Source organism: Diadema setosum, chromosome 2 (assembly GCF_964275005.1).
Source record: "Diadema setosum chromosome 2, eeDiaSeto1, whole genome shotgun sequence".
NCBI lineage: Eukaryota > Metazoa > Echinodermata > Echinoidea > Diadematoida > Diadematidae > Diadema > Diadema setosum.
In genome coordinates this window covers 44,234,569-44,262,173 of record NC_092686.1, presented here as the reverse complement: position 1 = coordinate 44,262,173, position 27,605 = coordinate 44,234,569, and the positions used below count along the sequence as shown (strand labels likewise).

The window sequence follows — 27,605 nt, the reverse complement described above, 5'->3', positions numbered from 1 at the left end:
AAAAAAAATGCATTTCAGAGGTGGGTTTTTGTGTGGGTATTTCACAGGGTATTTCACAGGGTATTACAGGGGCACATCCAGGAATTCTGTAAAAAGGGGGGGGGGGACATCTTTAGAAAATTAAAGGGGAGTGTACACACACCTTCCATTTTTTCTTTTTATTTCTTTTGTTTAAACAAAAATAAAGGGGGGGGGGGGTGTGCCCAGTGCGCCCCTGCCTGGATCCGCCACTGTATTTGGTAGATGCCTATCAAAAACTGTTCTTGCTGCCAGTGTAAATATGCTTTTGTAGAGCAATCTCTCACAAATATTAGCTCTGCAAAGCTTAAAATTATTACCTTCGCCAGGAAAGGAGGTTATCTTTTTGTCAGCATTGGTTTGCTTGTGTGCAAAATAACACAAAAAGTTGTGAACGGATTTGACGAAACTTGCAGGAAAAGTTGATAATGACACTTGTTAGGAACAGATGATTAGATTTTGGTTGTGATCCAGGAATTTTTGTGAATTTTTGAAGAATTTTTTATCTTTTGGCAGAACAGGTCAATGAACTTGGATGTTCAACTCTGCATATTTGAGGTTTGCATGTACCTACGCGCACTAAAGCGTGTGCTCTGCTTGGGCAAAGCACCCGTGTAAACAAGAGGCTTCTTGGGAAGGGACATTGGCCTGTTTTCAGCATGTGTGTATGGGTGGAGATGAGCTGCTTGGCAGAGCTCTCAGATTGCTTCCTTAGTTTGTAATGTGGCCAGTAGATTCTAACTTCAGATATGATTTGGTCAAAGGAGTACTTCCCTATTCCTTCTGCTGCATTCCAAGACACTAGTCTGTGCTAAGATTTGATTAAGTCCAATATCAATCCTTCATGCTGCTAGTAGATTTCAAATTATTTATTAGGTGATCCGAGTATCCTCTCGGATCACCTTCTGTTTTTGTACGGATTCTTTCTTCTTCTTCTTCTTTTTCTTCTTCTTTCTCCCCAAAAGTTGTGCATCGATTAGCTCAGAAAGTCCTCTTCCTATCAATTTCAAACTTATACCATATATGTATCGTCTCCCAAAGACGGCAATCGAACTAAAATCAAAGTGATCAGTCGACCGTGACGTCACTATGACGTCATTATATGAAAACACATTCTCAATCATATCTCATTAATGGAATGGAATTTTTCAATGAAATTCACGTCACATATATTTCAAGTCAAGCGCATTCTATTCATATTCTCAAAATTCATCTATACCTTAAAACGTGCGCGTACGCGCGCGTTGAAATATTTGTATGCTCAAATCGAGCTCAAATTTTTTTTGCACACGTTTCAGACCATTTGGAGCATTTTTTGAAAAATTGAAAAAATTTTACGGACGCGTACGCGCGCGCGCATATACGCAGGCACAGCTCATATGCAATAGAAATTTCCCGTTTTTTCACACTTATCGCCTGCCTGAAATGTCAGGGAATATGTCTACCAAGTTTCAAGTCAATCCGACTCAATATGACGTCATAAGGGCCCGTCAAAGTTGAAATTCCGCGCGCGCGTCAATGGCGATATACAGTGCAACAATGCCAAAAAACCGCCAATTTTAAATCCGATTTTACTCGTCAGGATGGATGGTGACCCCCCATTTTCTTTACATATTCTGAAAGCTGATGAGTTGGACATGTCATTTCATGGGTTGGCGATGCTGGAAAAATGATTAAAAGATATCAAATTTCTTAATAAAATAAAAAGAGCAAATTTTCAAAATGACGTCATCAAATTACAAGTTCACTCGAGCGTATCTCACTTATCCTTGGCCAATTTTCACCCAGATTTCAGTATGTTACAGCTTACTAAATGCTCTTTCATTAATATACTAACAACATTTTGATTAGATGACGGCATCACCTCGTAATATTGGATTGAAAGTAATCTTGTCAAATTTGACCAGTTTACGTGTTATCTTGATGGGAGTGCAGTTTTTCTGGAAATGAAAATTGACATGACTATCTTTTTCGAGCACTAGCTCACTTATGCTTCGGTGAATTTCTCTAAGATTTTAATATGTTGTAGCTGAGACTTTGGGCTATCGTGAATGTGCCCTTCGTTTCTTCATACGGTATCGGGATCACGTCCCAAAACTTGGTTGAAATCAAAGCCTATCTTCGATGTATTTTCATATTTCTTTCTTTTTCCAACTTTCTTTGCAATAACTCAAGAAAAACATACTCTATCACCACCATATTTTGCACATGTTTAGTTCATGTCACGTACATTATTTCATAGAATAACAACTACTTCATCAGACGCCATCTTTGGTATGTAAATTAGGGTCAAAGGTCATAAATGTTTCATCCTGTATCTTGGTGAATACATGTTCTATCTTCCCCATATTTTGCACACGTAAAGACCGTGTTACAAGGATCATTTCACAAAATAACCACTTTTTGCTCAGATGCCATCTTGTCTGTGCAGATCGGGTCAAAGGTCATGTGTACTTCTTTCTTTATCTTCGTTATGACGTGTTATCTCTATGGGAGGGAATTTTTCTAGATGTGAAAATTGACATGATTGTCTTTATCGAGCACTAGCTCACTTACCCTTCGGTGAATTTCTCCCAGATTTTAATATGTTGTAGCTGAGACTTTGCGCTATCGTACGTGTCCCCTTTGTTTTTCATATGGTGTTGGGATCACGTCCAAAAAAGTGGTTGAAATTAAAGATTATCTTCGATGTATTTTCATATTCCTTTCTTTTTCCAACTTTCTTTGCAATAACTCAAGAAAAACAGCCCCTATCATCCCCATATTTTGCACATGTTTAGTTAATGTCACGTACATTATTTCATGAAATAACAACTACTTGATCAGACACCATCTTGGGTAAGTAAATTAGGGTCAAAGGTCATAAATGTTTCATCCTGTATCTTGGTGAATACATGTCTTATCTTTCCCATATGTTGCACACGCAAAGACCATGTTACAAGAATCATTTCACAAAATAACCACTTTTTGCTCAGATGCCATCTAGGGGGTGCAAAGTGGGGTCAAAGGTCAAATATAGTTCATTCTGCTTCTTTGATAGTGTATACGGAATTCGGTACCCAAGATGGCAGGTCTGACTCCCTCTTCAAAATGAGAATCCAAACATCACACGACCAATGTCCCTAATCTCAGGTGAAAACTCGAATCATTGATTAAAAAAAAAAAAAAATCGGATCACCTAATTTGTCAGTCTTGACAAGTTCCGAGTCTAGTTTATTTTATTTTATTTATTTATTTATTTATTCAATTTTTTTTTTTTTTTGGGGGGGGGGTTTCCCTGCTCAACCATCCCATTCAAATCAACAAATTCCATTCTGAAAGCTTAAAAAAAAAGGCATTTTGTGGCATGAAAAGGAAATTTCCATGCTCCAAATGATGTTAATGTAAATATGTCTGATGCTAATTTTAGCAAATTCCAGAGGCGTAGGAATATCCGATTTCGCATGAAAGGGTGTCTTTTGAGCAAACTCTGTTGAAAAATGGGTAAAGCTTGCAATTTAAACAAAACGCTTCTCCCCATCAAACTGCACTTTGATCAGTGAAACAAGTTTGTCTATCTGTAGATAAGTCTCCTTCTTTTATTCACCAGTTGGCTCTGACTCTGAGTGTCAATCCTCTTAAACCTATTATATAACAATAATCTTCTTGGGAGATTCTACCTATAAAGTACTAGTAGCTTGTTCCCTCTCTGACCCCAGACTTTGGGGAGGAACTGCCATTATTAGATACAATAGCACGTTCAACAATTTGTTTGTACTATTTTTTTTTCTCTCTCTCCCTCTATGAGCAGGACTGTTGCACAGATCGAAAATGGATTTTTTTTGTTTTTTTTGTAGGGTACTCATTGTGCAGTCATGCTGTTTTCTTTTTCATTCCACGTGGAAATTGTTAGAAGTGGCAATCCATGCCAATTTTCAAGTTAACATAGCTTTAAATAAATGAGATATGAAAGGATAATTAAATGGTAAAAGTATCATGAAGTTGCATGTAAAGATACAGAATCATGAATGGTCCCAACCCAGTATGTAGCAAAAAAAAAAAAAAAAAAAAAAAACGCTGCTGAAAACTGCTTATCCAGTAGTGGCGAGCCAATGGAGTAAAGTGGAGTCAAAAGGGGCCTGAGCTTTCCATCCTAGCAGAATCTTCATCAGAGGCAATTCATTTTGCCTCTGACGAAGATTCTGCTAGGATTGAAAGCTCAGGCCCCTTTTGACTCCAGTATGTAAATGAAATGAAAAATGATGTCATGGTCTCACAAAACTCACAATGAACTGCACACATATATTCACATTTAACCCATTAGCAACTGAAGATTCTGTACATAATGGCCTGGGTTCCCTGAAAGGTATAGCAATATATTGCTCTTATTTCAACAACTTCCTAAATGACGTAAAGTAGCTCAGTGCCAGTTTATTTTTGTCTATTTAAAGTTATGTTTATTTGAAAGCTTATTGAGACTTTACCAAGAGAATGGTGTGTCACAGAAATAATACTGACATACTTTTGTTGACCTTTAACCTCTTTCAAATTACAAAATTATCTATTCTATGAAATATGAAAACAAAAAATGGTAAAGCTTAAAACAATAAAAAACTAGAAATGTCGCTTTGGCGACTGGTATGCCTCTGCCATAATGCATGATTTTCCCAATAGGTCTAGATAGTACATGTGGACACTGTGTGATTACATTTTCACAAAATTGGCAAAATATTGGAATGACAAGTTTGTCACAAATGTGTTGAATGTTCACCTTCCTTGACGTAGGTTTAATTGGATGAATAGGAGAGCATGTATCTAGGGATTTAAGGACTTTAACTTGACTTTGACCCATTCATACATTTAGGCATTGAGTAATTTTCAAGGTACAAGTGTGGAGAAAAAGTGCAATTTCTGAATTGAATAGTAAATTGTTACCATTTTCATCTGGCCCTTGACCCTAAAATTCATGAGATAATTACTTTCAGGTAGAACATGCATAATATGTACTAAGTTTCAAGGTACTGTAAAACGAGAAATGTTCGCGTGCATTTTAATTTTGCGAATTTTGCGAGTGCGAAGATTTGCAAAATTAAAATGCACGCGAAAGTTCTTTTCTACACTATATGCATTGAATACCAGTTCCAGTTCGCGAAAATTTCATGCCGCTAAAAAGGCCGTCGGCTCCAATTCGTGAAAAATTCATGCCGCGAATATATCATGTTTTACAGTAACTTGAGCCACTTCCGAGATATGGAGGAAAAAGTTAGTTCAGCACTTTCACTTGATCTTTGACCTTTTGACCTTTGAGGCAAAAAGAGAAAAAAAAAACTTTCCAGAGAATTTCTATTAGGTTACACACGCATACACCAAGTGTAAAAAAATAACCTTGCTGGCATTGCATAAATATGAGGGTAATAGTAAAATTTTGAAGTCTTGCACTTGACCTTTGACCCCATGAACCCTACATTCTCTAGATAATCACTTCCAGTCAGTACATGTATATACTATGTTCCATGACGATACCTTGAACAATTTTCCAAGGTACGGAGAAAAAAAAGAAGTTTTAATATTTTTACTTGACCTTTTGACCTTTGACCTTTGACCTCATGACCCAAACTTTCACCAGAGAATCTTAATTGGGTAATACATGTATACACTAAGTTTCAAGAAAATATCTTCAGGCATTCAATAGATATGGTGGAAATAGTGAAATTTTATGTATTTGACCCTGAACTTTTGACCTTTGACCTTTGACCTTTGACCTCATGACCAAAACTTTCACCAGAGAATCTTAATTGGGTAATACATGTATACGATAAGTTTCAAGAAAATATCTTCAGGCATTCAATAGATATGGTGGAAATAGTGAAATTTTATGTATTTGACCTTGACCTTTTGACCTTTGACCTTGAACATGTGCACCCAAAAGTTGATAGGCACAACTTCACCCCCTAATACACATACATGCCAAGTTTCATTAGGATACCTCAACAGGTTTCGATAGTTACCTTGTCCACAAAATTCATTACGGACGGACGGAAGGACGGACGGACGGACGGACAGACGGAAGGACGGACGGACGGACGGACGGACGGAAGGACGGACGGACGGACAACCCGAAAACATAATGCCTCCGGCACCACTTCGTGGCGGAGGCATAAAAAGATGGATGGGCAGTTTCGGGCAGACCAGTTGCAAATGGGTTAAGCAGAATTATCCCTCTGATACGGCAGACTTGTGATAAAATGCTCCTATTAGTAGCACTGTTAGCAAGAGATTAAAAGTGCATTGATCTTAACTAATACGACATTAAATATTTTAAAACAATTTCATGTATGTGTGTGTGCAACTTGCCTTTCTTGCACTAACTGTAGGTGTCACATTAGTCTCACTTTCATGTTCAGCTTCTGATCAGAATACCATGTCAGATTTACCATTTACAGTGTACCGGTATACAAGCATATTGTTTGTTGTACTGGCAGTAAGAGTTTAAATTCAAGGTTAGTCCTGAGATATAAAATAACAAATAGACTACCAGTACAAAGAAAAAATTTGAGTTCTCAAGAGAAGATCTGATGTGAAATTTAATTCGGAAAAGAGAATCAAAACCCAAGTTACTATCCAATGCCTGCACACCAGTTTCTAGATTTGTCTTTTGTGTGTACTGTATATGACGTGCATTATGCATTAACTGTGTAAATATTGTTTTCATGTGTTGACAACATCACTGTACAGTTTTGTTCTGTTTTGGTTTTGTTTTTATCGTTGTTCTGTTTTTAGCAGGTGTATATAAATGTGACCGTGCATCACAAAACCAACAAAAAGTGGCACACACTGATTTTATGTCAGGACTAAAATAGGTGAAATGGGTCAACCGATCCAATCTTGAGTTTTTCATGTTTTCTGAAAGAGCAAGTGACATAGTCTTCGTCTACATTATGCTAAAGTTTTGGATCATAAAACAATCAGGAAATTGAGCTTTTAGCAGTTTTTCTCGAACACATTTTTTTTTTTTTTTTTTTTTAAGAATAGAGTGATTTGGTGTGCCTTACAGAATCCCATTTTCATTTGAACTTAACCCGTTGAGGACGGACTGATTTTGCTATAACACACATTTCCCATAGACACCTGCCCGAGTATACTCGGGACTCGTCTGCAACGGGTTAAAAACCCTGTATATACTCTTCACTTTCAACTTTAATAACTTTAGAAAGGGTGATGCTACTGCTTTGAAAGTTGGCATTAATTGTGGATAGAATGTGTTAATGAAGTATGCTCAATTTTAGCTTAATCTGATAGTCCCTTCATTGTTGTTGCTCCAGCGGTTTACATCCTGTTTTTTGTCCCATTCATTGTACAGCTAGCATGGCTTGGTAAAGTTAAGTGCTTGAATAGACCCTTTACTTCAGAGCCTCTCTTCTCAGTTCACACTTTTTTGGAGTGTGCGCTTTTTTTCCAACATGACAAAACATTAGGAGAGTCCATTTGAATTGAGTTATACATCATTTTAAAGCTTAAAGGGACTGTACAGTTCTATTTTAGATGGGGATTCATGTTTTGAACATTCCTAAGTGAGATACTGAGAAACCTCTTATGAAATATGAAAGAGCATGTAATTTTAAGAAGGATTCAATGGTTATTGGATGAAAATTGGTTTTCAAATGGCTGAGATATCCAAAAAAGTGACAATAATGAAAGACTACAGGCCATGTCTTTTATTAGGATCTCTTTGTTTCACTTTGTTTTTGGATATCTCAGTCATTTCAAAACCAATTTTCATCAAATAAACTTTTGATACCCCTTAGAATTGCATGCTCTTTGATATCTCATAGAGTGGTTTCTGAATATCTCACAAAGCGTTAAGAGCTAAATCCTGACCTTGACCAGAACTGTGCACACCCTTTAAAGTCTGCTCTTTCAGAAACTGCTCTTTACTAAGAATGCGTGTCTGGCAACTTTTTGTTGATTTTGTGATGCAGGGTCACATAGGAGTTTATACAATTGTACTTTGGAGCCTCTTTTCTCAGTAAACGCTTTTCCAGAGCATATATTTTCTCTTCAATACTCTCATTTAGATAGGTGAGGAGAGTTCACTATATATAATATACATCTTTCAGAATCTGTCCTTAACTAAAAATCCATGTCTGGCAACTTTTTGTCAGTTTTATGGTGCAAGGTCACATAATTATAGTGGGGAATGGTGCTGTCAGGATGATCGTGAATACACTGTGCACAGGGTTGTTCTCATTATTCGTAATTTGTTTGCTTGCCAAGGTTTGTTTGCTAAAAATTCCTAGTTCATGCCAATTCAGAAGTGATGCACTGAGACGATGAAGAAATAAAAGTCTAGGCTTTGAGCCCCCTACCCCCCCCCCAAAAAAAAAAATATATAACCCATTGATTTGGGTTTTGTGTCAGTCATGGTTTCTGCCCGTGCCACCTGTACAAATAGTTGACAGTGTGTTACTTTGATCAATGCACAGACCAGTGAACGTAATTCCACAGCATCCAGTATTGTACAGTATTAAAGATCCAGTTTACCTTTGGGAGCAGTGATTTAAAAAATGTTCAAGATATCACATTTGATGCTTATATGTGTCGGTCTGTTGTACCACAAAACATCCTACCATATACAAATTTTGCAATAAAGCCTAAAATATAAGGAGATATCAGTATTTTTCTCAATAAACCGTAACTGTAGACGGTTTAGTCTGGAAACATTTTTATTATAACTATTGTTCACATTTTTATGCCTCCGCCACGAAGTGGTGCCGGAGGCATTATGTTTTCGGGTTGTCCGTCCGTCCGTCCGTCCGTCCGTCCGTAATGAATTTTGTGGACAAGGTAACTATCAAAACCTGTTGAGGTATCCTAATGAAACTTGGCATGTATGTGTATTAGGGGGTGAAGTTGTGCCTATCAACTTTTGGGTGCACATGCTCAAGGTCAAAGGTCAAAGGTCAAGGTCAAATACATAAAATTTCACTATTTCCACCATATCTATTGAATGCCTGAAGATATTTTCTTGAAAATTAGTGTATACATGGATTACCCAATTACGATTCTCTGGTGAAAGTTTGGGTCATGAGGTCAAAGGTCAAAGGTCAAAAGGTCAGGGTCAAATACATAAAATTTCACTATTTCCACCATATCTATTGAATGCCTGAAGATATTTTCTTGAAACTTAGTGTATACATGTATTACCCAATTAAGATTCTCTGGTGAAAGTGTGGGTCATGAGGTCAAAGGTCAAAGGTCAAAAGGTCAAGTAAAAATATTAAAACTTTTTTTTTTCTCCATACCTTGGAAAATTGTTCAAGGTATCTTCATGGAACATAGTATATACATATACTGACTGGAAGTGATTATCTAGAGAATGTAGGGTTCATGGGGTCAAAGGTCAGGGGTCAAAGGTCAAGTGCAACACTTCAAAATTTTACTATTTCCCTCCTATCATGCAATGCCAGCAGGGTTATTTTTTTTTTACACTTGGTGTATGCATACATGTGTAACCTAATAGAAATTATCTGGAAAGTTTTTTTTTCTTCTTTTTTTGCCTCAAAGGTCAAAAGGTCAAAGATCAAGTGAAAGTGCTGAACTAACTTTTTCCTCCATATCTCGGAAGTGGCTCAAGTTATCTTGAAACTTAGTACATATTATGCATGTTCTACCTGAAAGTGATTATCTTATGAATTTTAGGGTCAAGGGCCAGATGAAAATGGTAACAATTTACTATTCAATTCAGAAATTGCACTTTTTCTCCACACCTGTACCTTGAAAATTACTCAATGCCTAAATGTATGAATGGGTCAAAGTCGAGTTAAAGTCCTTAAATCCCTAGATACATGCTCTCCTATTCATCCAATTAAACCTAGGTCAAGGAAGGTGAACATTCAACACATTTGTGACAAACTTGTCATTTCAATATTTTGCCAATTTTGTGAAAATGTAATCACACATTGTCCACATACTATCTAGACCTATTGGGAAAATCATGCATTATGGCGGAGGCATACCAGTCGCCAAAGCGACATTTCTAGTGTATATTTACAACTGTAACAATACTTATCATCAGTTTTACTGATTCAAATTCTTACAGTGGTTGTTTCTATCCCTAGCTCACATTTTAGAACTATTTTAAAGCATTAATGCTGGGTTTTTGTTTTATCTGCAAATGGTAAATTATGCCTTTAAGTATACTGTGCATATTCTCAAATTCTTTCTTTTTTGCAAGTACTCTATACAATGTAGTAAATGTGATTTTGAAAATGTGAGGTACAGCATAGATATACTGTAGCTGTAGCTGTCTCTTACTTTTTCATACACATGAGTTACAGATTTCACAACTTTGTGTTTGTGTAGCCCACTGTCACATTGTTCTATCCATTAAACTTTGATGCGTTTATCTACTACGTGTACTTCATTAAAGTCACACAATTCCGTGACATGCCCAACATAAACAGTGTTTTCATAGACTACTACTTTAGAATAAGATAAAATGTAATTGTATAGGAACAGTTGAAGTATATTACAAGGTCCTAGGGGAAGAACAGGATTATATTGTTCTGAGGCACAGATGGTAAACTGACCTAGGGAGGGGGACATCATAGAAAATGTAATAATTCATAACTTTTGAAGAGACTGTTCTGTCTTCCCCAAACATCACCTACAATTGAGCATCATTCCCCTTGAATAAGCAGCAAAATTTTGAAATTCTGAGGCTTTCTTATATTTTGTGCAATTTGTATGAAAATCTCTTAAGAGTTCTGGTTGTGTGGTTTCCATCAAAATCAACATCAACATCAAGCAGATTTTCCATGAAGAAGTTATGTGATTGCTTTTTCTGTATGAGCAAATTCTTTCCTATCAGATCTGACTGAGACATGTTGACTTCCGTCACTTTTAATATACCAATTGAAATGATAGATAGGATAATGGTCAATGATAGGTAGGATAGATATACATCATGTATACCCGCATCAAAATTGACCCTTTTCAGAGGCACTTCACTCCCTGCAAGGCAATTAATTATAGATAAGATGTAGCTATTCACAGGAAAATTAGCAATAACCTGTCCGGTGTCATTGAAATGGGAGGGAATGCTTTCAGGAAATTCAAGTGAGTAGTGTACTATTCTAGACCCTGTGTTCTTATTTCCATGATATGTTATCAATAAATCATGTATCACCTGCCTTAAAATTCATGTATTACCTTGTAGAAAGAAAAATGTAGATGACTTGGACCTTTGTCCAAGGTCATCTGAATCTTGTTTGATTAAAAATGTAGCAGGCTGATTGTTGTCTCTTTTGGCATTGGATGGCTTCTGTTTTGCATCTTTAATTCTGCTCTTTTGTCTGTCAGCTCTGGTGCAGCTTTTTGCAGTGTGGCACTATTGAATCTGAAGCAGCAAACAAGAGAACCGTGTATCCGGCTTTATTAGGAACCGTGCATTTGCCATGGAGCAAGTGAGGTTTGACTCGTTAAAAAGAGTTGACCTTGGGTGATGATAATTTTTATTGACTGCCATTTGCCATGCTTGCTGTAGGACCAGGGAGGTGGAAGAATTTTCATTTTTGGTATAAAAATTTGTAATGGTGACTTGAAAGACTATATGTGTGATCTTTCAGAGAATGGGTAGTGTATCATGCATTATTTGTTTTACAAGAGAGCTTTCTCAGTGGAATGCTCCAAGAAAAAAAAAATGCAAATTTTGTTTTGAGAGTTCCCAAAAAGATACACTCAAGATTAATCAAATGCAAGGAGAAAAAGAAAATGTTTTACAGCCAGCTGTATCTTTCTAGTGTAGTTGTATCATGCCATCTGTCAGAGAGCCTTTAAAATTATTATTTCTGTTTGATTTGTCTGTGCTGGCCTGCTACCATGAGTGACTGCAATTTACTGTCATAATGATGTAATCATGAACATGGGTAGACTCACAGAAAAGTGTTAAAATTCATATGAGTAGGCAGAGTGTCATGTTCATATATTTGACTGATGTATTCATGCAGTCTCTATTACTTTAAGTATAGTATTTATATGCTCTTGTACAATGTATGTCCTGAGTTTTAAGTGTATGGATGCTCACAGTTCAAGAAGCCTGACACCATAAAATCTCTGTGTGTGATCTTTGTGTATACTGACGTTACCCTGTGTTGTCACCAACGCTGACGAAGGCTCATCACCACTGTTCTCCACATCTCTTACTTTTCATTATTGCATCTCTTGTATGAGTAATTACACCCTGTTCTACACCATTGTTTCGGAAATTTTTATGTATCAGTATGTCACTTATAAGTTTATTATGTGTTCCTTCGATCAAAATGAGTTAATGTGTTGTAAAACTAATCACCTGGCCACTAATGTCAGCCCAGCTCCAACATAATACTCATACTAACTGTTGGTTAGACATCTATTATGACTCCTTTACCAGAGAGTAAAAGACTATCTATTTTTAAACATGGCACAATTTCACTCTACTTCAGGGCTTGGACCAAAGGCTAATGACATAACAAAAGCTGATAAAAGTACATGGTTTAGGAAGGACTGTGGTAAATTACCATGTTAAATTTTGTGTCATGAAATTCAAAATGTAGATTTTAAGAAAAAAAATCCTGGCAGCATGGTCTGAAAAGCAGGGCTCCATCAGATGTTTTTATTGTCAGTGAGCTATTTCTTAATAAAACAAAACTTTAAGAACAATGGGTCTTTGAAAATTCAATAGAAAGAATAAGAAAGTTACCTGTATTTTTTGTTCTTTTGTTTTGCTGTGTGTCATATCCTGCAAATAAAAAACCCATCAAATGCTTCCAGAGTAGTGGATAGTATGTTTGGTTTCCTTTCTGTCTTGCTCAGACAAAGGGACAATACCTGCAGAGTCTAAAACATTGCTATGATAGAGCAATCCTAACAAGTGATTTTTAAAAGCTGAAATACCAGAGATAGCACATGACTTGTATACCCTCTGGCAAGTCTGTTTCAACTGGGGACTTTAAGGAAAAAAGAACTGTGGCTTTGGTAGGAAGTCTAGAAGCATTATCTAGGGTAAAGATGGAATTTCAATTTCCTATTTCAGGTGCGCAACTTTTTTTTTTTTTTTTTGGGGGGGGGGTTGTCTTCGATTGGTATAACCTGTTATGACCTTTATGTCAGTCATCTTCTTTATATCTGCCTGCATGTATGGTTCACTGTAAACTGGGACATACTGTAAAACTAGGAATGTTCGCATGCATTTTAAATTTGTGAAAATTTCATGCCGCAAAAATATTGTGTTTTACAGTGTAAAAAGACATGTAGAATGCTTCATTCTGCTAGTATACCACATCGTGTATGCTTCTTGTGCCATTTTGACTGTCAATCTTTAAATTGCAAATTTACAGCAATACTGTATATTGCAAATTTATGTAAGTACACATTATACTATTTACTCTGGCCAGGCACCTTGTGTGGTAACAAAGGATGAATGAGCATTTGTTTTATTTTCATTTGTGATTTCAATTTTGTTGTTTTAATACTGGAAATGAAAGGGGAGAGAGGAGGCAACATGCTTGTGGGTTTACTTGTTATTGCTTCATTAATATCATTATATGTCACAACATTCAAATATCCCTGCCTCCAAATTACACTGCCAAATTGATTTTTCTCTTTCCTACTAGACCACCATAGCTGGCATTCTGGAATGACACATCACATGCACAATGGCTATGTACAAAGTTACCTACTCTGGGCTGGATGAGAAGTGCAGTGGTGAGCTCAGATATTTTGTTTCTCGTGTTTTCTTTGTTCTTTTGTACATATCGCATGTGTGTGTGATTTTTTATTTTTTTTTTTGTATTAAAAGTATGGTAAAACTTGATATTCCGTGATGAATTTAAACTGGAATTACTCTTTGAAATGGAAACATTTTTACATATACTATGTGATTTATTGCATTAGAAAGATATTTTTCTTAAATCTTGTTTTTCCTGGATCTAGGTTTTTTGTATTTTACTTTTGAACCATGGATTTCACCATGGCATTTCTAGTGCACAGATCCAATCCTAGTGTTCAAGTGGAACTTTCCTCAGTACTGTAAGGCAAGTTTTCCCCCATGTAAGGTTGCAGGTACCCATGGGTTCTACATTACAAGATTGTCAGTGTCATGTTTATATGCGTTTAATCCATCCTATTCATCTTGAGATGGTAATTGTTATGTAATGGCTGGGTTGTATACTTGATTAGTATTTGAAATGGAAAATGTCCCTTGCAAATGGGGCATCATTGTATGGCATCTTGTTAGACTGCTAATGTTGCTTCTCAATGTTATGACTGCATGTCATGCTATTAATCCAAGTTAAGGATCAATTATGTTTTGTGATTTCGAGGCTTTTCATAAATCTGCAACCAATATAAACACATGATATTTGACCAAAAAATAGGGCCTGAATAAAAGATGCAGGTGATTGTGTTTATTCTACCTTATGAAATATGCGCAATGAATGATAAAGATTATCATGAAAAGATACAACCTGAAACCACAAAAACACGGTCTCCAGGATTTTAACCCGTTGAGGACGAGTCCCGAGTATACTTGGGCAGGTATTTATGGGAAATGCGTGTTGTAGCAAAATCAAACCATCCTCAATGGGTTAAGGGTTAAAACAACTTTTCCCATGAATTGTCTTTACCATTCTATAAAACCTGATGAGATCAAATGGTACCTTGAATGCAAAGTTTAAGAACAATCTGCAAAACATTTTCACAATCTGCAAAACACAGCACAGCACAGCACTCACCTCAGCACAGTATTATACTAAAGAATGCCTATTGATAACAAATAAACGATAACTATTTTGAATTTTCCTTTTATTTTTTACTTAATAAATTACTACGATATTTTGGATTTGACTATTGATTCTATTTTGTAGACACGTCCGTCATACAGATATGTAAATCGATTTTAAGTCTCGAATTTTACCCCGAGGCCTCGATCCATGTCAAGCTGCTGCTTATGATCGCGGTCTCCTGCTTTTCTGTTATTATAATAACCAAAAATGTTTAATTTTAAAAATCTGTTTATTCAAATCCCCCTCTGTCATATTTATACCCCCGCCAAACGAAGTTTGATTTTTATCTGAAATTCGTTTATTGGAACGACATGATATACTCTGAATGAATAATCAATTATCATTTACATAATATACAGCTGTTGATTCAACGATTCGCCTCTGAACATTTTTTTTTTTGGTGAATGATATGCTACACGTCTTATACATCGAATACTGTCATGTTCATAATGTGTGTGTGTACTTTGAATTAATTTGTAAGACAGTATGCTTGCTTGTGTGTCTTGTAATGTTAATTTCTAAATATGTGTATTCTTTTGTTATGTGTGATTTGGAAAAAGGCAGAAATCAAATCAAATCAATCAATCAGTCAAAAAGAAAGGATCGTTTTCAAGTCAGCATTTTTGGTTCCATTGATAACAATTCTGAGATGATGTTGCAGCCATTGATTGTCATAATAGTCTGTACATGTATATCATAGGAGGAATTGTTTTTCTGTTTTTATTAATTGAAATATGACAAGTTTCACAGTTTTATTATGCCTCCGCCATTATGTTTTCGGGTTGTCCGTCCGTCCGTCCTTCCGTCCGTCCGTCCGTCCGTCCGTCCGTCCGTCTGTCCGTCCTTCCGTCCGTCCGTAATGAAATTTGTGGACAAGGTAACTATCGAAACCTGTTGAGGTATCCTTATGAAACTTGGCATGTATGTGTATTAGGGGGTGAAGTTGTGCCTATCAACTTTTGGGTGCACATGCTCAAGGTCAAAGGTCAAAAGGTCAAGGTCAAATACATAAAATTTCACTATTTCCACCATATCTATTGAATGCCAGAAGATATTTTCTTGAAACTTAGTGTATACATGTATTACCCAATTAAGATTCTCTGGTGAAAGTTTGGGTCATGAGGTCAAAGGTCAAAGGTCAAAAGGTCAGGGTCAAATACATAAAATTTCACTATTTCCACCATATCTATTGAATGCCTGAAGATATTTTCTTGAAAATTAGTGTATACATGTATTATCCAATTAAGATTCTCTGGTGAAAGTTTGGGTCATGAGGTCAAAGGTCAAAGGTCAAAAGGTCAGGGTCAAATACATAAAATTTCACTATTTCCACCATATCTGTTGAATGCCTGAAGATATTTTCTTGGAACTTAGTGTATACATGTATTACCCAATTAAGATTCTCTGGTGAAAGTTTGGGTCATGAGGTCAAAGGTCAAAAGGTCAAGTAGAAATATTAAAACTTCTTTTTTTTCTCTGTACCTTGGAAAATTGTTCAAGGTTTTTTTCATGGAACATAGTATATACATGTACTGACTGGAAGTGATTATCTAGAGAATGTAGGGTTCATGGGGTCAAAGGTCAGGGGTCAAAGGTCAAGTGCAAGACTTCAAAATTTTACTATTACCCTCATATTTATGCAATGCCAGCAGGGTTATTTTTTTACACTTGGTGTATGCGTGTGTAACCTAATAGAAATTCTCTGGAAAGTTTTTTTTTTTTTCTCTTTTTGCCTCAAAGGTCAAAAGGTCAAAGATCAATTGAAAGTGCTGAACTAACTTTTTCCTCCATATCTCAGAAGTGGCTCGAGTTACCTTGAAACTTAGTACATATTATGCATGTTCTACCTGAAAGTAATTATCTCATGAATTTTAGGGTCAAGGGCCAGATGAAAATGGTAACAATTTACTATTCAATTCAGAAATTGCACTTTTTCTCCACACCTGTACCTTGAAAATTACTCAATGCCTAAATGTATGAATGGTTCAAAGTCAAGTTATAGTCCTTAAATCCCTAGATACATGCTCTCCTATTCATCCAATTAAACCTACGTCAAGGAAGGTGAACATTCAACACATTTGTGACAAACTTGTCATTCCAATATTTTGCCAATTTTGTGAAAATGTAATCACACAGTGTCCACATGTACTATCTAGACCTATTGGGAAAATCATGCATTATGGCGGAGGCATACCAGTCGCCAAAGCGACATTTCTAGTTTCAATATGACTTCATTTTGTGGTTGAAGATATTTTACTTGAGGAGTTGTAAACCAAGGGTTAAGACCATAGACTCGTCACCTTGTGGTCCTTTCTTCAAATCCACGGGCAGCCGTGGTTGTGCCCATGGTCGAGGTGCCTTATCCTCATTGCCTGGTGTTTTGGAGGGGATGGGAGCCATTGGTCCTGTGGTTGCTTGCTAACGAGTGTTGGATTGCTTCCGTGGCAGCCACGTCAGGGAAATCCAAAACTCAAACTCAAAACTTGTTTGTTCTTTGCCGGTCCCCCCAGACAGGTACATGGCAAGGGAGAGGTCTTCCATGCACTTTGCTGCCAGCCGGGGCCAGCTGATGGTACTCCACAGCCTCATCCGGGAGAAGGCCCCAGTCAATGCCCGCACAAGCATGGGGTACACGCCCCTTCACGACGCGTGCTGGACCAATCACCCTTACTGTGCAAACCACCTGATCAGAGCAGGGGCAGAGGTAAAAACACAAGTCATTCTTTGGACTTCAAGGAAAGACAAATCTATACCCAGAGATTTGCCCTTGACTTGTAACAGGTGTTACCAAAAAAAAAATTAAAAAAATCCCACTTTTGATCCTTACTAGTTTGAAAACTATATATCAGATAACATTGTCATTGATGATATGAATAATAGCTGAATAGTGTACAATTTAGTTGGAGGTGATTTGAATATGAGAGCATGAATCACTTTCATTAACCCTAATCAGGCTGGGGGGGGGGCGGAATCCAACCCCCCCTCGACGTTTCGCGCAATATCTTCGCAACGCGATAAGCTCCCGCCGCGATGTTTCATGACTTTTTTCTTTCAAGTATCGCGCAACTTTTGAGACCCAAATTGTTGCGCCCACGCGTACCGTTTTGACGCGACGCCCATTCGAAAAAAATTTGTCAACCCCAAAATTGCTCCAAAACGTGATTTTGTGTACAAATCCAATGCAAATTGTGTTTTTTCAATTAATTCACATAAAAATTCAAATCTTCACTTAGAATGGCTGAAATTAATTTATTTTAGCATAATAATGCTTTGAAAAATGTCTGTGACAAATTTTGGCCAAAAAACAAACAAAAACAAAGGTCAAAAAACAAAGAAATACATAAGAAATTCAAAAAACAATAAAATACATAAGAAATGAATTTCGATACAGATTTTTTTTTATCCTGTGTCTCAGAAGAATGATACAAGAAACATTTTTAAAAAGAAATTAGCTTAATTGGAGCATAAATAAGTGATTTAGAGCCCAAAACTGATTTTATGCATAAATTACAATAATTAATTAATATAAAATTCAAGAAAAATTTTTCGGAGAAAGCAACCATACATTTTGATAGAATACATCGCGGGCGTCGCGTGTGCCGATTTTCGGCGCGATCGCGCGTTCCATAGGCGAGATCTGAAGGGGGGGCGGAATCCGGCCCCCCCCAGATATAGCATAGCCAAAAAAGCCCAGCCTGATTAGGGTTAAATCTGTGATTAATCTTAGAGTTAAGTTCCAGATTTTGATTTTGGTCAAATTTGAACCCTCTGTACAGAAATGAAATTTACACAGGAACCAATGATGTGTATGTGAGTGTTTGCTTAAATGACCCTTACAATGGACATGAACACCACCTTTTCAGAGCTCAGCTGAATAGGCTTCTGGTCTCTTGCTCCAAGACATATGAATTCTTTATTAATAATTCATGATGGATTGCCGTGGGCACTGCTAGTCTGAGTTCATGGTAAAGGGTAAATGCATGCACATGAAAAAAGTAACCACATGTTTTCATGTGCTTGCATGTCACACTACATTTCAGGATGAATGAAGACTAGCTGTGATAGTGGAATTTCCAATGAATATGTAATAGAGCATTCTAATCCTGGCCGTTGTTCAGGACCATTGTCTGGGTGTTCAACACACACTCCCATACATACCAATTGACCCCTGTGCAAAATGAAACTTTTGTACAGTGAGTTGAAAATGAGCAAAATCTGAAACCTTTACTGAAGTAAATTTCAAATTAAATGAAACTGATATGCTTTCATTTTTAAATTACCTCCATCAAAATTGTACACTATTCAGCTATTGCTCATACCAATGTCAGTGTGATATGATATATATATTTTTTGAACTATTAAGGATCAAAAGTGGGAAATGTTTTTTTTTTGTAACACATAGTATGTAGAGTACAGTAAGAGAGGAGCTCAGTTGCTTGTGAATCTAATTTTTAAATATCACATTATTAGCATGTTGTCCTGCCTTTATTGTGTCTCACACAGCCCAGAGCTGTTGCTTTGAGGGAAAAAGTAAAATAGAGTAAAACTAGAAATGTCGCTTTGGCGACTGGTATGCCTCCGCCATAATGCATGATTTTCCCAATAGGTCTAGATAGTACATGTGGACAATGTGTGATTACATTTTCACAAAATTGGCAAAATATTGAAATGACAAGTTTGTCACAAATGTGTTGAATGTTCACATTCCTTGACCTAGGTTTAATTGGATGAATAGGAGAGCATGTATCTAGGGATTTAAGGACTTTAACTCGACTTTGACCCATTCATACATTTAGGCATTGAGTAATTTTCAAGGTACAGGTGTGGAGAAAAAGTGCAATTTCTGAATTGAATAGTAAATTGTTACCATTTTCATCTGGCCCTTGACCCTAAAATTCATAAGATAATCACTTTCAGGTAGAACATGCATAATATGTACTAAGTTTCAAGATAACTTGAGCCACTTCCGAGATATGGAGGAAAAAGTTAGTTCAGCACTTTCACTTGATCTTTGACCTTTTGACCTTTGAGGCAAAAAAAGAAAAGAAAAAAAAACTTTCCAGAGAATTTCTATTAGGTTACACATGTATGCATACACCAAGTGTAAAAAAATAACCCTGCAGGCATTGCATGATAGGAGGGAAATAGTAAAATTTTGAAGTGTTGCACTTGACCTTTGACCCCTGACCTTTGACCCATGAACCCTACATTCTCTAGATAATCACTTCCAGTCAGTATATGCATATACTATGTTCCATGAAGATACCTTGAACAATTTTCCAAGGTATGGAGAAAAAAAAAGAAGTTTTAATATTTTTACTTGACCTTTCGACCTTTGACCTTTGACCTCATGACCCAAACTTTCACCAGAGAATCTTAATTGGGTAATACATGTATACACTAAGTTTCAAGAAAATATCTTCAGGCATTCAATAGATATGGTGGAAATAGTGAAATTTTATGTATTTGACCCTGACCTTTTGACCTTTGACCTTTGACCTCACGACCCAAACTTTCACCAGAGAATCTTAATTGGGTAATACATGTATACACTAAGTTTCAAGAAAATATCTTCAGGCATTCAATAGATATGGTGGAAATAGTGAAATTTTATGTATTTGACCTTGACCTTTTGACCTTTGACCTTGAGCATGTGCACCCAAAAGTTGATAGGCACAACTTCACCCCCTAATACACATACATGCCAAGTTTCATTAGGATACCTCAACAGGTTTTGATAGTTACCTTGTCCACAAAATTCATTACGGACGGACGGAAGGACGGACGGACGGACGGACGGACGGACGGACGGACGGAAGGACGGACGGACGGACGGAAGGACGGACGGACGGACAACCCGAAAACATAATGCCTCCGGCACCACTTCGTGGCGGAGGCATAAAAAGACAACAGCATTTCAAAACAGAATTGGGCATATCAAGAAGTGATATAAAGGAAAAAACAAATCGGGTTGCAATTATTGATTATGCAATATCAATATCCTGATACTGAAAGGGATTGCAATGGACTGACCATGCAACTGTGACCTATACTTTGGTCAGAATTAGAGTATGGAGGCACTACCGGTAATACGATGGCTCGCGATACCCTTGGAACTCATACCTCAGTTGTGTGATATTTACAGCTACTGCCTCTGATATGCAAATTTTCAGATGGCATGTTTACATGTGATGTCTTGTTCCTATAAGCAACTGATTCTAAATCTGGCTGTCTTTGACTCTCAATTCAAGATAAATGCCATGAGCACGGATGGGAATACACCGCTGGCATTGGCTAGTAGTGTTGGGAGTAAGGACTGCGTGAAGTTGCTGCTGGACCTGGGGGCAAACGTCAACGTTGAGGATGACTCGTGCTCATCCCCGGTGCACGCTGTAGCAGTAGCAGGTGAGCTGCGAGCATCCAAACAGGTCTGGGAGGATTTGTGACCTTATTAATCAGGGATGCAGACCTTGTAAAAAGCATCACAGCATTCTGAGGGATGAAAGAGACGTTTTTTTGTTTTTGTTGAAAAACAACATTTTTGCCTTACCTTCAATAAACATGTGTAGTAATACAATTTGCAGAAAAACAGTAGTTTCCATAAAACCTTTAGTATTTTTGGCAAAGAAAAACAGTACAAAATACTGCAAATAATGTAGCAGTCAGCATTTCTGATTAATATTTGTGCCATCTATTTTTTTAAATAGTTTCATTATTGTTGTTGAATTTTAAGAGTTGATTGACATTTGGGAAATTAAGAGAAGCAAAGTAACATTAGCAAAAAAGAAAAAAAAAACCAACCACCAACACTGCGGTGCCTTCTGTAACACATTTAATTGCTATGTATCATCTCCAAGGTGAGAAATTGTTAACTTTTCTCCTTGAAATACTGGGCTCTATTTCTCAATCCGTCATCTCATTGTTCTTAGATGTGAATTTGACCTTGGGCAAAATTGTTTTACATACCATACACATATATCCCAACCTCTGGCAAAATTCTTTTACACATCCCGACTTGCCGCATATTATGCTCCTGAAGTGTATGGTTTGTGCAGTTTAATGCACCATATTTATGTACACTGAAGAGATATAGTGAGATTAGAACTTGTATGGACGTACCAGTATAATCTCTGTAGCCTGCAGCAGCCTGCAGTTTTATGGTAATTCTTTTTATGGTGAATAATTGCATGCCCTGGATGGAGATAGTCGGGTGTATGGCATACAGGGTTGGAAATGAAAAGAGGGCTATGAATTTCATCTGCACATGCTTTGTGTCTCTAGATTGTGGAGGCTTTTCTCCTGAAATGGGTTTTTTCCCCTGTGGGAGTTTCCATTTAATAACCTGTTGCCCATGCATAGTGTAAAAACAAACAAACAAACAAACAAACAGACAAACTCTATTCATCTTGTTGTACCTTATTACCTGTGGATGTTTTGATTCCTTAGTAGAAAAGTTATGCTCTTTGCAATATTTACCCTCTACAGGAAAATATCAATTCATTGGGTTGTTCCTTTACAGATTGGCAACAAACCAAGCGGGATTCTTGATATCATCCTGTCATATGTTAATGAAAACAGAACAAAACAAAACAAAACAAAAACAAAAACTTGTACAAATGCCCTGTCCTCATGATCTCTGAATGCAACAGCATGTTGCCTTTAGTGTAGCTTAGTTTGTTATTGCCTGTGCTGAAGTGATTGTAGACAATTTTCACAAGTTTACATAGTGGAACTTGTACTGTATTGGCTGCTCTCCATTTGACCGCAACACAGCAGCCTTATTCACTCAGCATATCGATGTCATACACCATAGCTACATAATGTATTAAAGTGATAAAAGTGATGTTTGTGAAGTGCTAGAATGGATGTAGTTTGCATGTTTGCATTCAAGTCTGAAAGTGAGACTTCTTCCATATTTTCTTTTCTTTGTTAATCGGTCATTGAGTCAGGATTCACAACTTGGCACTGTGCCAGGAACAAGCCAACAATACAGCAGTGGAATTACATACACTGTGCAACACAGGGAATAAAGTGGAAAGCACTAGGGGCAATTGATTTGAATAGTGGATCATTTTGCCATTTTGATAGGTAATATGAGTTTTTATGATATTCACAATATTGCCTGAAAGGTGGTAGGAATTGATGTGACAGATCATGTGCAGAATCAATTGACAGTATGGTTTTTGAAAGAAAGATATTATTCAGAGGGGTGAAGGTTCAGGTGTGAGTTTCTTCATTTTGTCTCCCTTTACAAATTTGATTAAAATGAAAAACATGTCAGCAACCAGGGCCAGCCTGATGGTAGTGTCACTGCCTGTAAAGCAGTAGATGACAGGTTCGAGTCTCACTGGTTCCTTTCTCGACATGTTTGTTAATTTACAGATCAGCAGTTGCGATCTTAACAAATTTAATTTGTAGAGGGAGACAAATTGAAGAAACTCAGACCTGAAGTTTGGTTTTTCCTTGCAAAATTTATGTTGTCATGATCTCTCTTCATCCCCCTGCCAAAAAGGAAGAAAAAACAAAAACATAAAAGAACTAAATCAAAGTTTGCACGAACATATGCTCTGATGGAGCATGGGAAGTGATCAAGTGATGTCGTGGTGCATACCTTCTGGATTGCAGTGAGACCAAATCTATCCGAGGGAGAGAGGCACAGCGACGTCCGATACTTGCTACCAATTATGTGCTACCAATTATGTCTTAACTGTGTTATAAACAGGTGTGTATAGTGTATTTTGTTTTTGTAAAGGAGAAGCCGTCTGAATGCATACTTCCACTTCCAACAATTGTGCATCAGGTCGCACTGAGTGTCTGGAGTTACTGCTTGCAGCTGATGGAAGTCTGGACAGCACAAATCCCTATTACGGTACTCCGCTTCACGCAGCTTGTGGCGGGCCTAGCGTCGAGTGTGCCTCACTCTTGATTTCCTCAGGTCAGTGGAAGAGGATCAGGGGCAGTAGCTATGTGAACTAAAAACACTCTTGAACTCACGCAAGTTTTGACCTTTAATTTGATGGTAATCTTATGATTTCTGCTTTCTTCTATACAGTAGCTTATCAGTGGTAGTCTTTATGACAAATTGCAGGTTGTATTTCTGTAAAGGGCTGTTTCCTCAAAATTGCTTAGGATGGCAGAATTTCTTCAAAAGGTTTCTTCAAGCAACGGACTAATCTAGTATCAAATTTTCAATGTCACTTGTTTGATGGATTTTAAAGTTTTGCTGCAAAGATGGTTTTCTGTATTGAATCCAAGCCTATAGTTCTGTGGGGTGTTTTTTTTTTGTGTGTGTGTGTGAAAGTGTGTTTGTATACAGAGTTATGTTTTTATGAAACTAAAAGAAGTTTGCTCATTTCATTGCAGAGTCAGTAATTTGTATCTTTTCTTGGCCTATGGAAAATACTTTCAAACCTTCCAATCAGTGAAGGTCCATTTCTGCCTGCTTTCACTAATCATGTAATTGCTCTTTTCCTGTTATTCAACTTCACTCCTGTAAAGACAGCGACAGTTGACATTGTTTATTTATTTTTCATCATTCACTGGAATCCTGACGTAATCAAGTATTCAAGTCCATGAAGCCTCAAAGGGTATTCGCTGATTTCTGATCATGAAAACAAAATATCTACATTTCATTGTGTTAGTTGTCTGCTAGACTTGTTTACAAGAATGTTTTACACAAGACATTCTGCTCAAATGACACAAAAGACAATGTGTCAAATCCAGCCGTGGACGAGGGATCTTTGACTGTCTTGCATTAAACTGCATTTGACTGTCTTCCATTTTTGTGCATTCTTCCACATCACACTGTTGCACATTTGATACATGTACTACACTATTCCCTCTATCTCTCTTGTCGATGTCGATACAGGAGCAGACGTGAGGAGCGTGCGGAGGAGGGACCTTCAGACCCCACTGCATGTGGCCGCTGAGGTGAACAGTGAAGGCCTTGTCCAGCTACTGGTGTGTAATGGGGCCGACATCCACGCCCGGGACAAGCAGGGCAGGAAGCCTGTTGACCTGGCTCCAGGGGACTCTACCACCCACGATCTGCTCAAAACCTTTATGAGTAAGTTTTCATGATTTACTAGTTGGTTTCATGTAACCCTTAGAAGACAAAGTACTATGTGAAAAGCTCAAGCTCATTTTGGCTTGGACACCATTAATTTTTGTGCTATTTCATCTATTCAGTTTTCTCTATCGGCTCAGAAATCTGCTGAAGTTGCTTCAAGCACTGGCCATGTAGCTTCAGTTTTGATTATTTTTTCGAAAGATATTGGCCCAAACAACACCACCCTCTGAATGGGCTCTAGAAACAGTATTTGCATCTGTATGCTCAAGGCTCATAGGGAAGGAATGAGTAGATATCATAAGCACCTTGAATTGCTTGGGTCGGGGGGGGGGGGGGGGGAGAGATTCCTGATACAGCAAAACTTAATGTTGTGTGTATATGATAATTTTTATTCAGAGTTGATTTTGAAAACTTGGCAGAGTCAAGATTTAACCTTGCTGGATGAAAATAACTCAGTCACTGCTGTTTGTCTCACTGGCACACATATGTAACCTAATGTATGTCTAATCTCAATGACTATGTACATATCATGTCGCAAAATGTCATATCTATACCAATTCGTATGCGTGCTTTACTGTCTGTGCAGCCAATCCGGAGAGCTTGACAAGCCTATGCAGGAATCAGATTCGTGCCAGTCTGGGTCGGACGGTGCGAGAAAGCCATATCAAGCAGCTGGAAATTCCTCGGCCGTTGCAAGAATACATCATGTACACGGAGAAAGTCCCTTTAGACGGCAGTTTGTGAATATCTACCAACTCGGCTTTGCCACTGGGTGACACTACCCTGAGCCGTAGGGGACTGTGTCTGATAATGACTGCTGTTGTGACAGCCCTTGAAACACAAAACTGGGCTGATACCAGTTGCTTTACGACTTTTACAAGAGAACCGCCACAAAGTGAACATACATTCAGTTTACTGTGCCATAGCACAGTTGCTACTCTGCAGTTATGAAGAGGTAAAATGTATTTTTCCATTGATCATGCTCAGCTCTGTAAAACTTTATGTTTTTTCTCTGCTAATTTTGCATAAATATTCAACTTGAGTATGCTGACGAAAAAAGTTGTCAATGAATTACACCTTGATAACCCGTCCATGTTTTTTTTTTCTCCTGTTACACAAAGTAATGAATGTTCCACCTTAAAAAGAATCAGGAAACTACTCATTAGAGGAAGCTGTCTGCGTACAGTAGAAGCTCCACACACTTGCCAATGGTACCAACTCGTGTCTTTCTGCCGATTGTAGAGCATTTATACAATTTTTAAAGACTCTCTGGCTGCAATAAATTCAAGAGAAGTGAGCCAGTGGGAGGCAAGCCTATCTATAGTGCCTTCAGAGACCCATTTCTTAAGACAAGCCTTTGACATTTGCTCGTATTGTTTGGTAGTGAAGATCATTATCAATCAGCAGTGCTCCTTTTGAAGAAGCTTAGATGCGTAAAAATTTTACACCAAGGGTGGATAGGCAAATCCAGTAACTCCTTTGGTCGAAGTGACTAACTGACTTGTGCAGTGACAGAATTATTCATTGTGGACAAATGGAGTACCTGTTGCTATGATACTCACATTTGTAGGTCTCAAAAAGGCCGTCGCTATGATGTGCTCAGCTTTGGCTCTATGTGCCTGTGATTGCTGGCACTAACAACAGCATCAGGGTCTTTGAAAAAGGCTCCAACATAATATACTGTATAATGCGAAATATTCGCCTGAATAATTTTTCACACTCTATCGAGTATTGAAGATGAAAGTGTATTCTGCATGATTTTAAGTCTGTGGAATCAAACCATAAAGTAGTATTACATCCAACAAACAAAAGTAAATTCTGTGTTTTTATTTTTGCGCGAGTTTCGTGTCGCACAAAATGTATGAAAATTTCCACTTTTACGGTAAGGCTCTGGCAGTGGATTATTATTATTTTTTTTTTTTTTGTCTTCCAGTTCGTCAATACTTTCATGTGTGTGACAAGTCTTATTTTAAAGCAACTCAAAATCTGTGCCAGCATTCTGCCTCACTTGCATGGAAAATCATGTGCTAGTGAGATATACAAATCATTCTTGGAGAGAATTAGGAAAAAAGCAGCCGAGTCATGTTTTCTCCAGTGGATTAGTTAGGATTTCTGACAATTTATGTACATGTACATCAATTCAGGTTTGCGAAGCCAGAATCAGCGTTTGAAGATGGTGAACATTTCCTCTCTCATTCTCACCCTCAAGACTTGGGTCAGTTGATGCTTTTGAAATACTATCATTCTCAGTGACTTTCTGTACAGTGTAGTAAAATGGATCAGGAATATGACGAAATGTGTATGCTGTAAATGCCACAGGGAACTGACTGAATTTTGTCTCCCTGTAGTGATCGTGTCTTCTATGCATGACCTGCAGTACTCAATAGTCAACAGGGTGTGAATATATGTTTAAAAAAAAACAACAACAATTACTATGTGTCATGTGACCAATCTTCCAACTTAATGTGGGTATATTGTAGGCAGAGTTTAGTGTAAGGAGAAATGTCTTTTGCTCTTGAATCGATGGCACCTTGGGTGATGCAGCTGCTATGCACATAGATTTGATAGAAATGAAATGTAGCTGTAAACTGCTATCAAAGGGGAAAAGATAGGAGTCAACACATTGTGATAGGCACACTGTCTTTATACCAACACACAAGTCTTTCACTATGCCTATGTCTTTTGAATATAGAGTGTGTGTGTGTGCATAGTGCCTG

The 27,605-nt window shown here is 37.5% G+C and overlaps 1 protein-coding gene across 1 annotated transcript; it reads left to right on the top strand.

The window, feature by feature from the left end:
* Positions 1 to 13,618: 13,618 nt before the first annotated feature.
* On the top strand, positions 13,619 to 26,189 carry LOC140246021 (uncharacterized). The gene is made up of 6 exons (XM_072325469.1): positions 13,619 to 13,740; positions 17,330 to 17,523; positions 21,071 to 21,224; positions 23,620 to 23,754; positions 24,688 to 24,885; positions 25,475 to 26,189. Exons 1-6 carry the CDS (start codon positions 13,692 to 13,694, stop codon positions 25,630 to 25,632), a joined length of 888 nt encoding a protein of 295 aa, XP_072181570.1. The 5' UTR covers positions 13,619 to 13,691; the 3' UTR covers positions 25,633 to 26,189.
* Positions 26,190 to 27,605: the final 1,416 nt, after the last annotated feature.

Excerpts from the sequence above, each read along its gene's own strand:
- LOC140246021 (XM_072325469.1), top strand. The coding sequence starts at position 13,692 with ATGGCTATGTACAAAGTTACCTACTCTGGGCTGGATGAGAAGTGCAGT. Across the intron at positions 17,524-21,070 it reads TGATCAGAGCAGGGGCAGAG|ATAAATGCCATGAGCACGGA; the intron begins GTAAAAACACAA and ends TCTCAATTCAAG. Across the intron at positions 21,225-23,619 it reads GCACGCTGTAGCAGTAGCAG|GTCGCACTGAGTGTCTGGAG; the intron begins GTGAGCTGCGAG and ends ATTGTGCATCAG.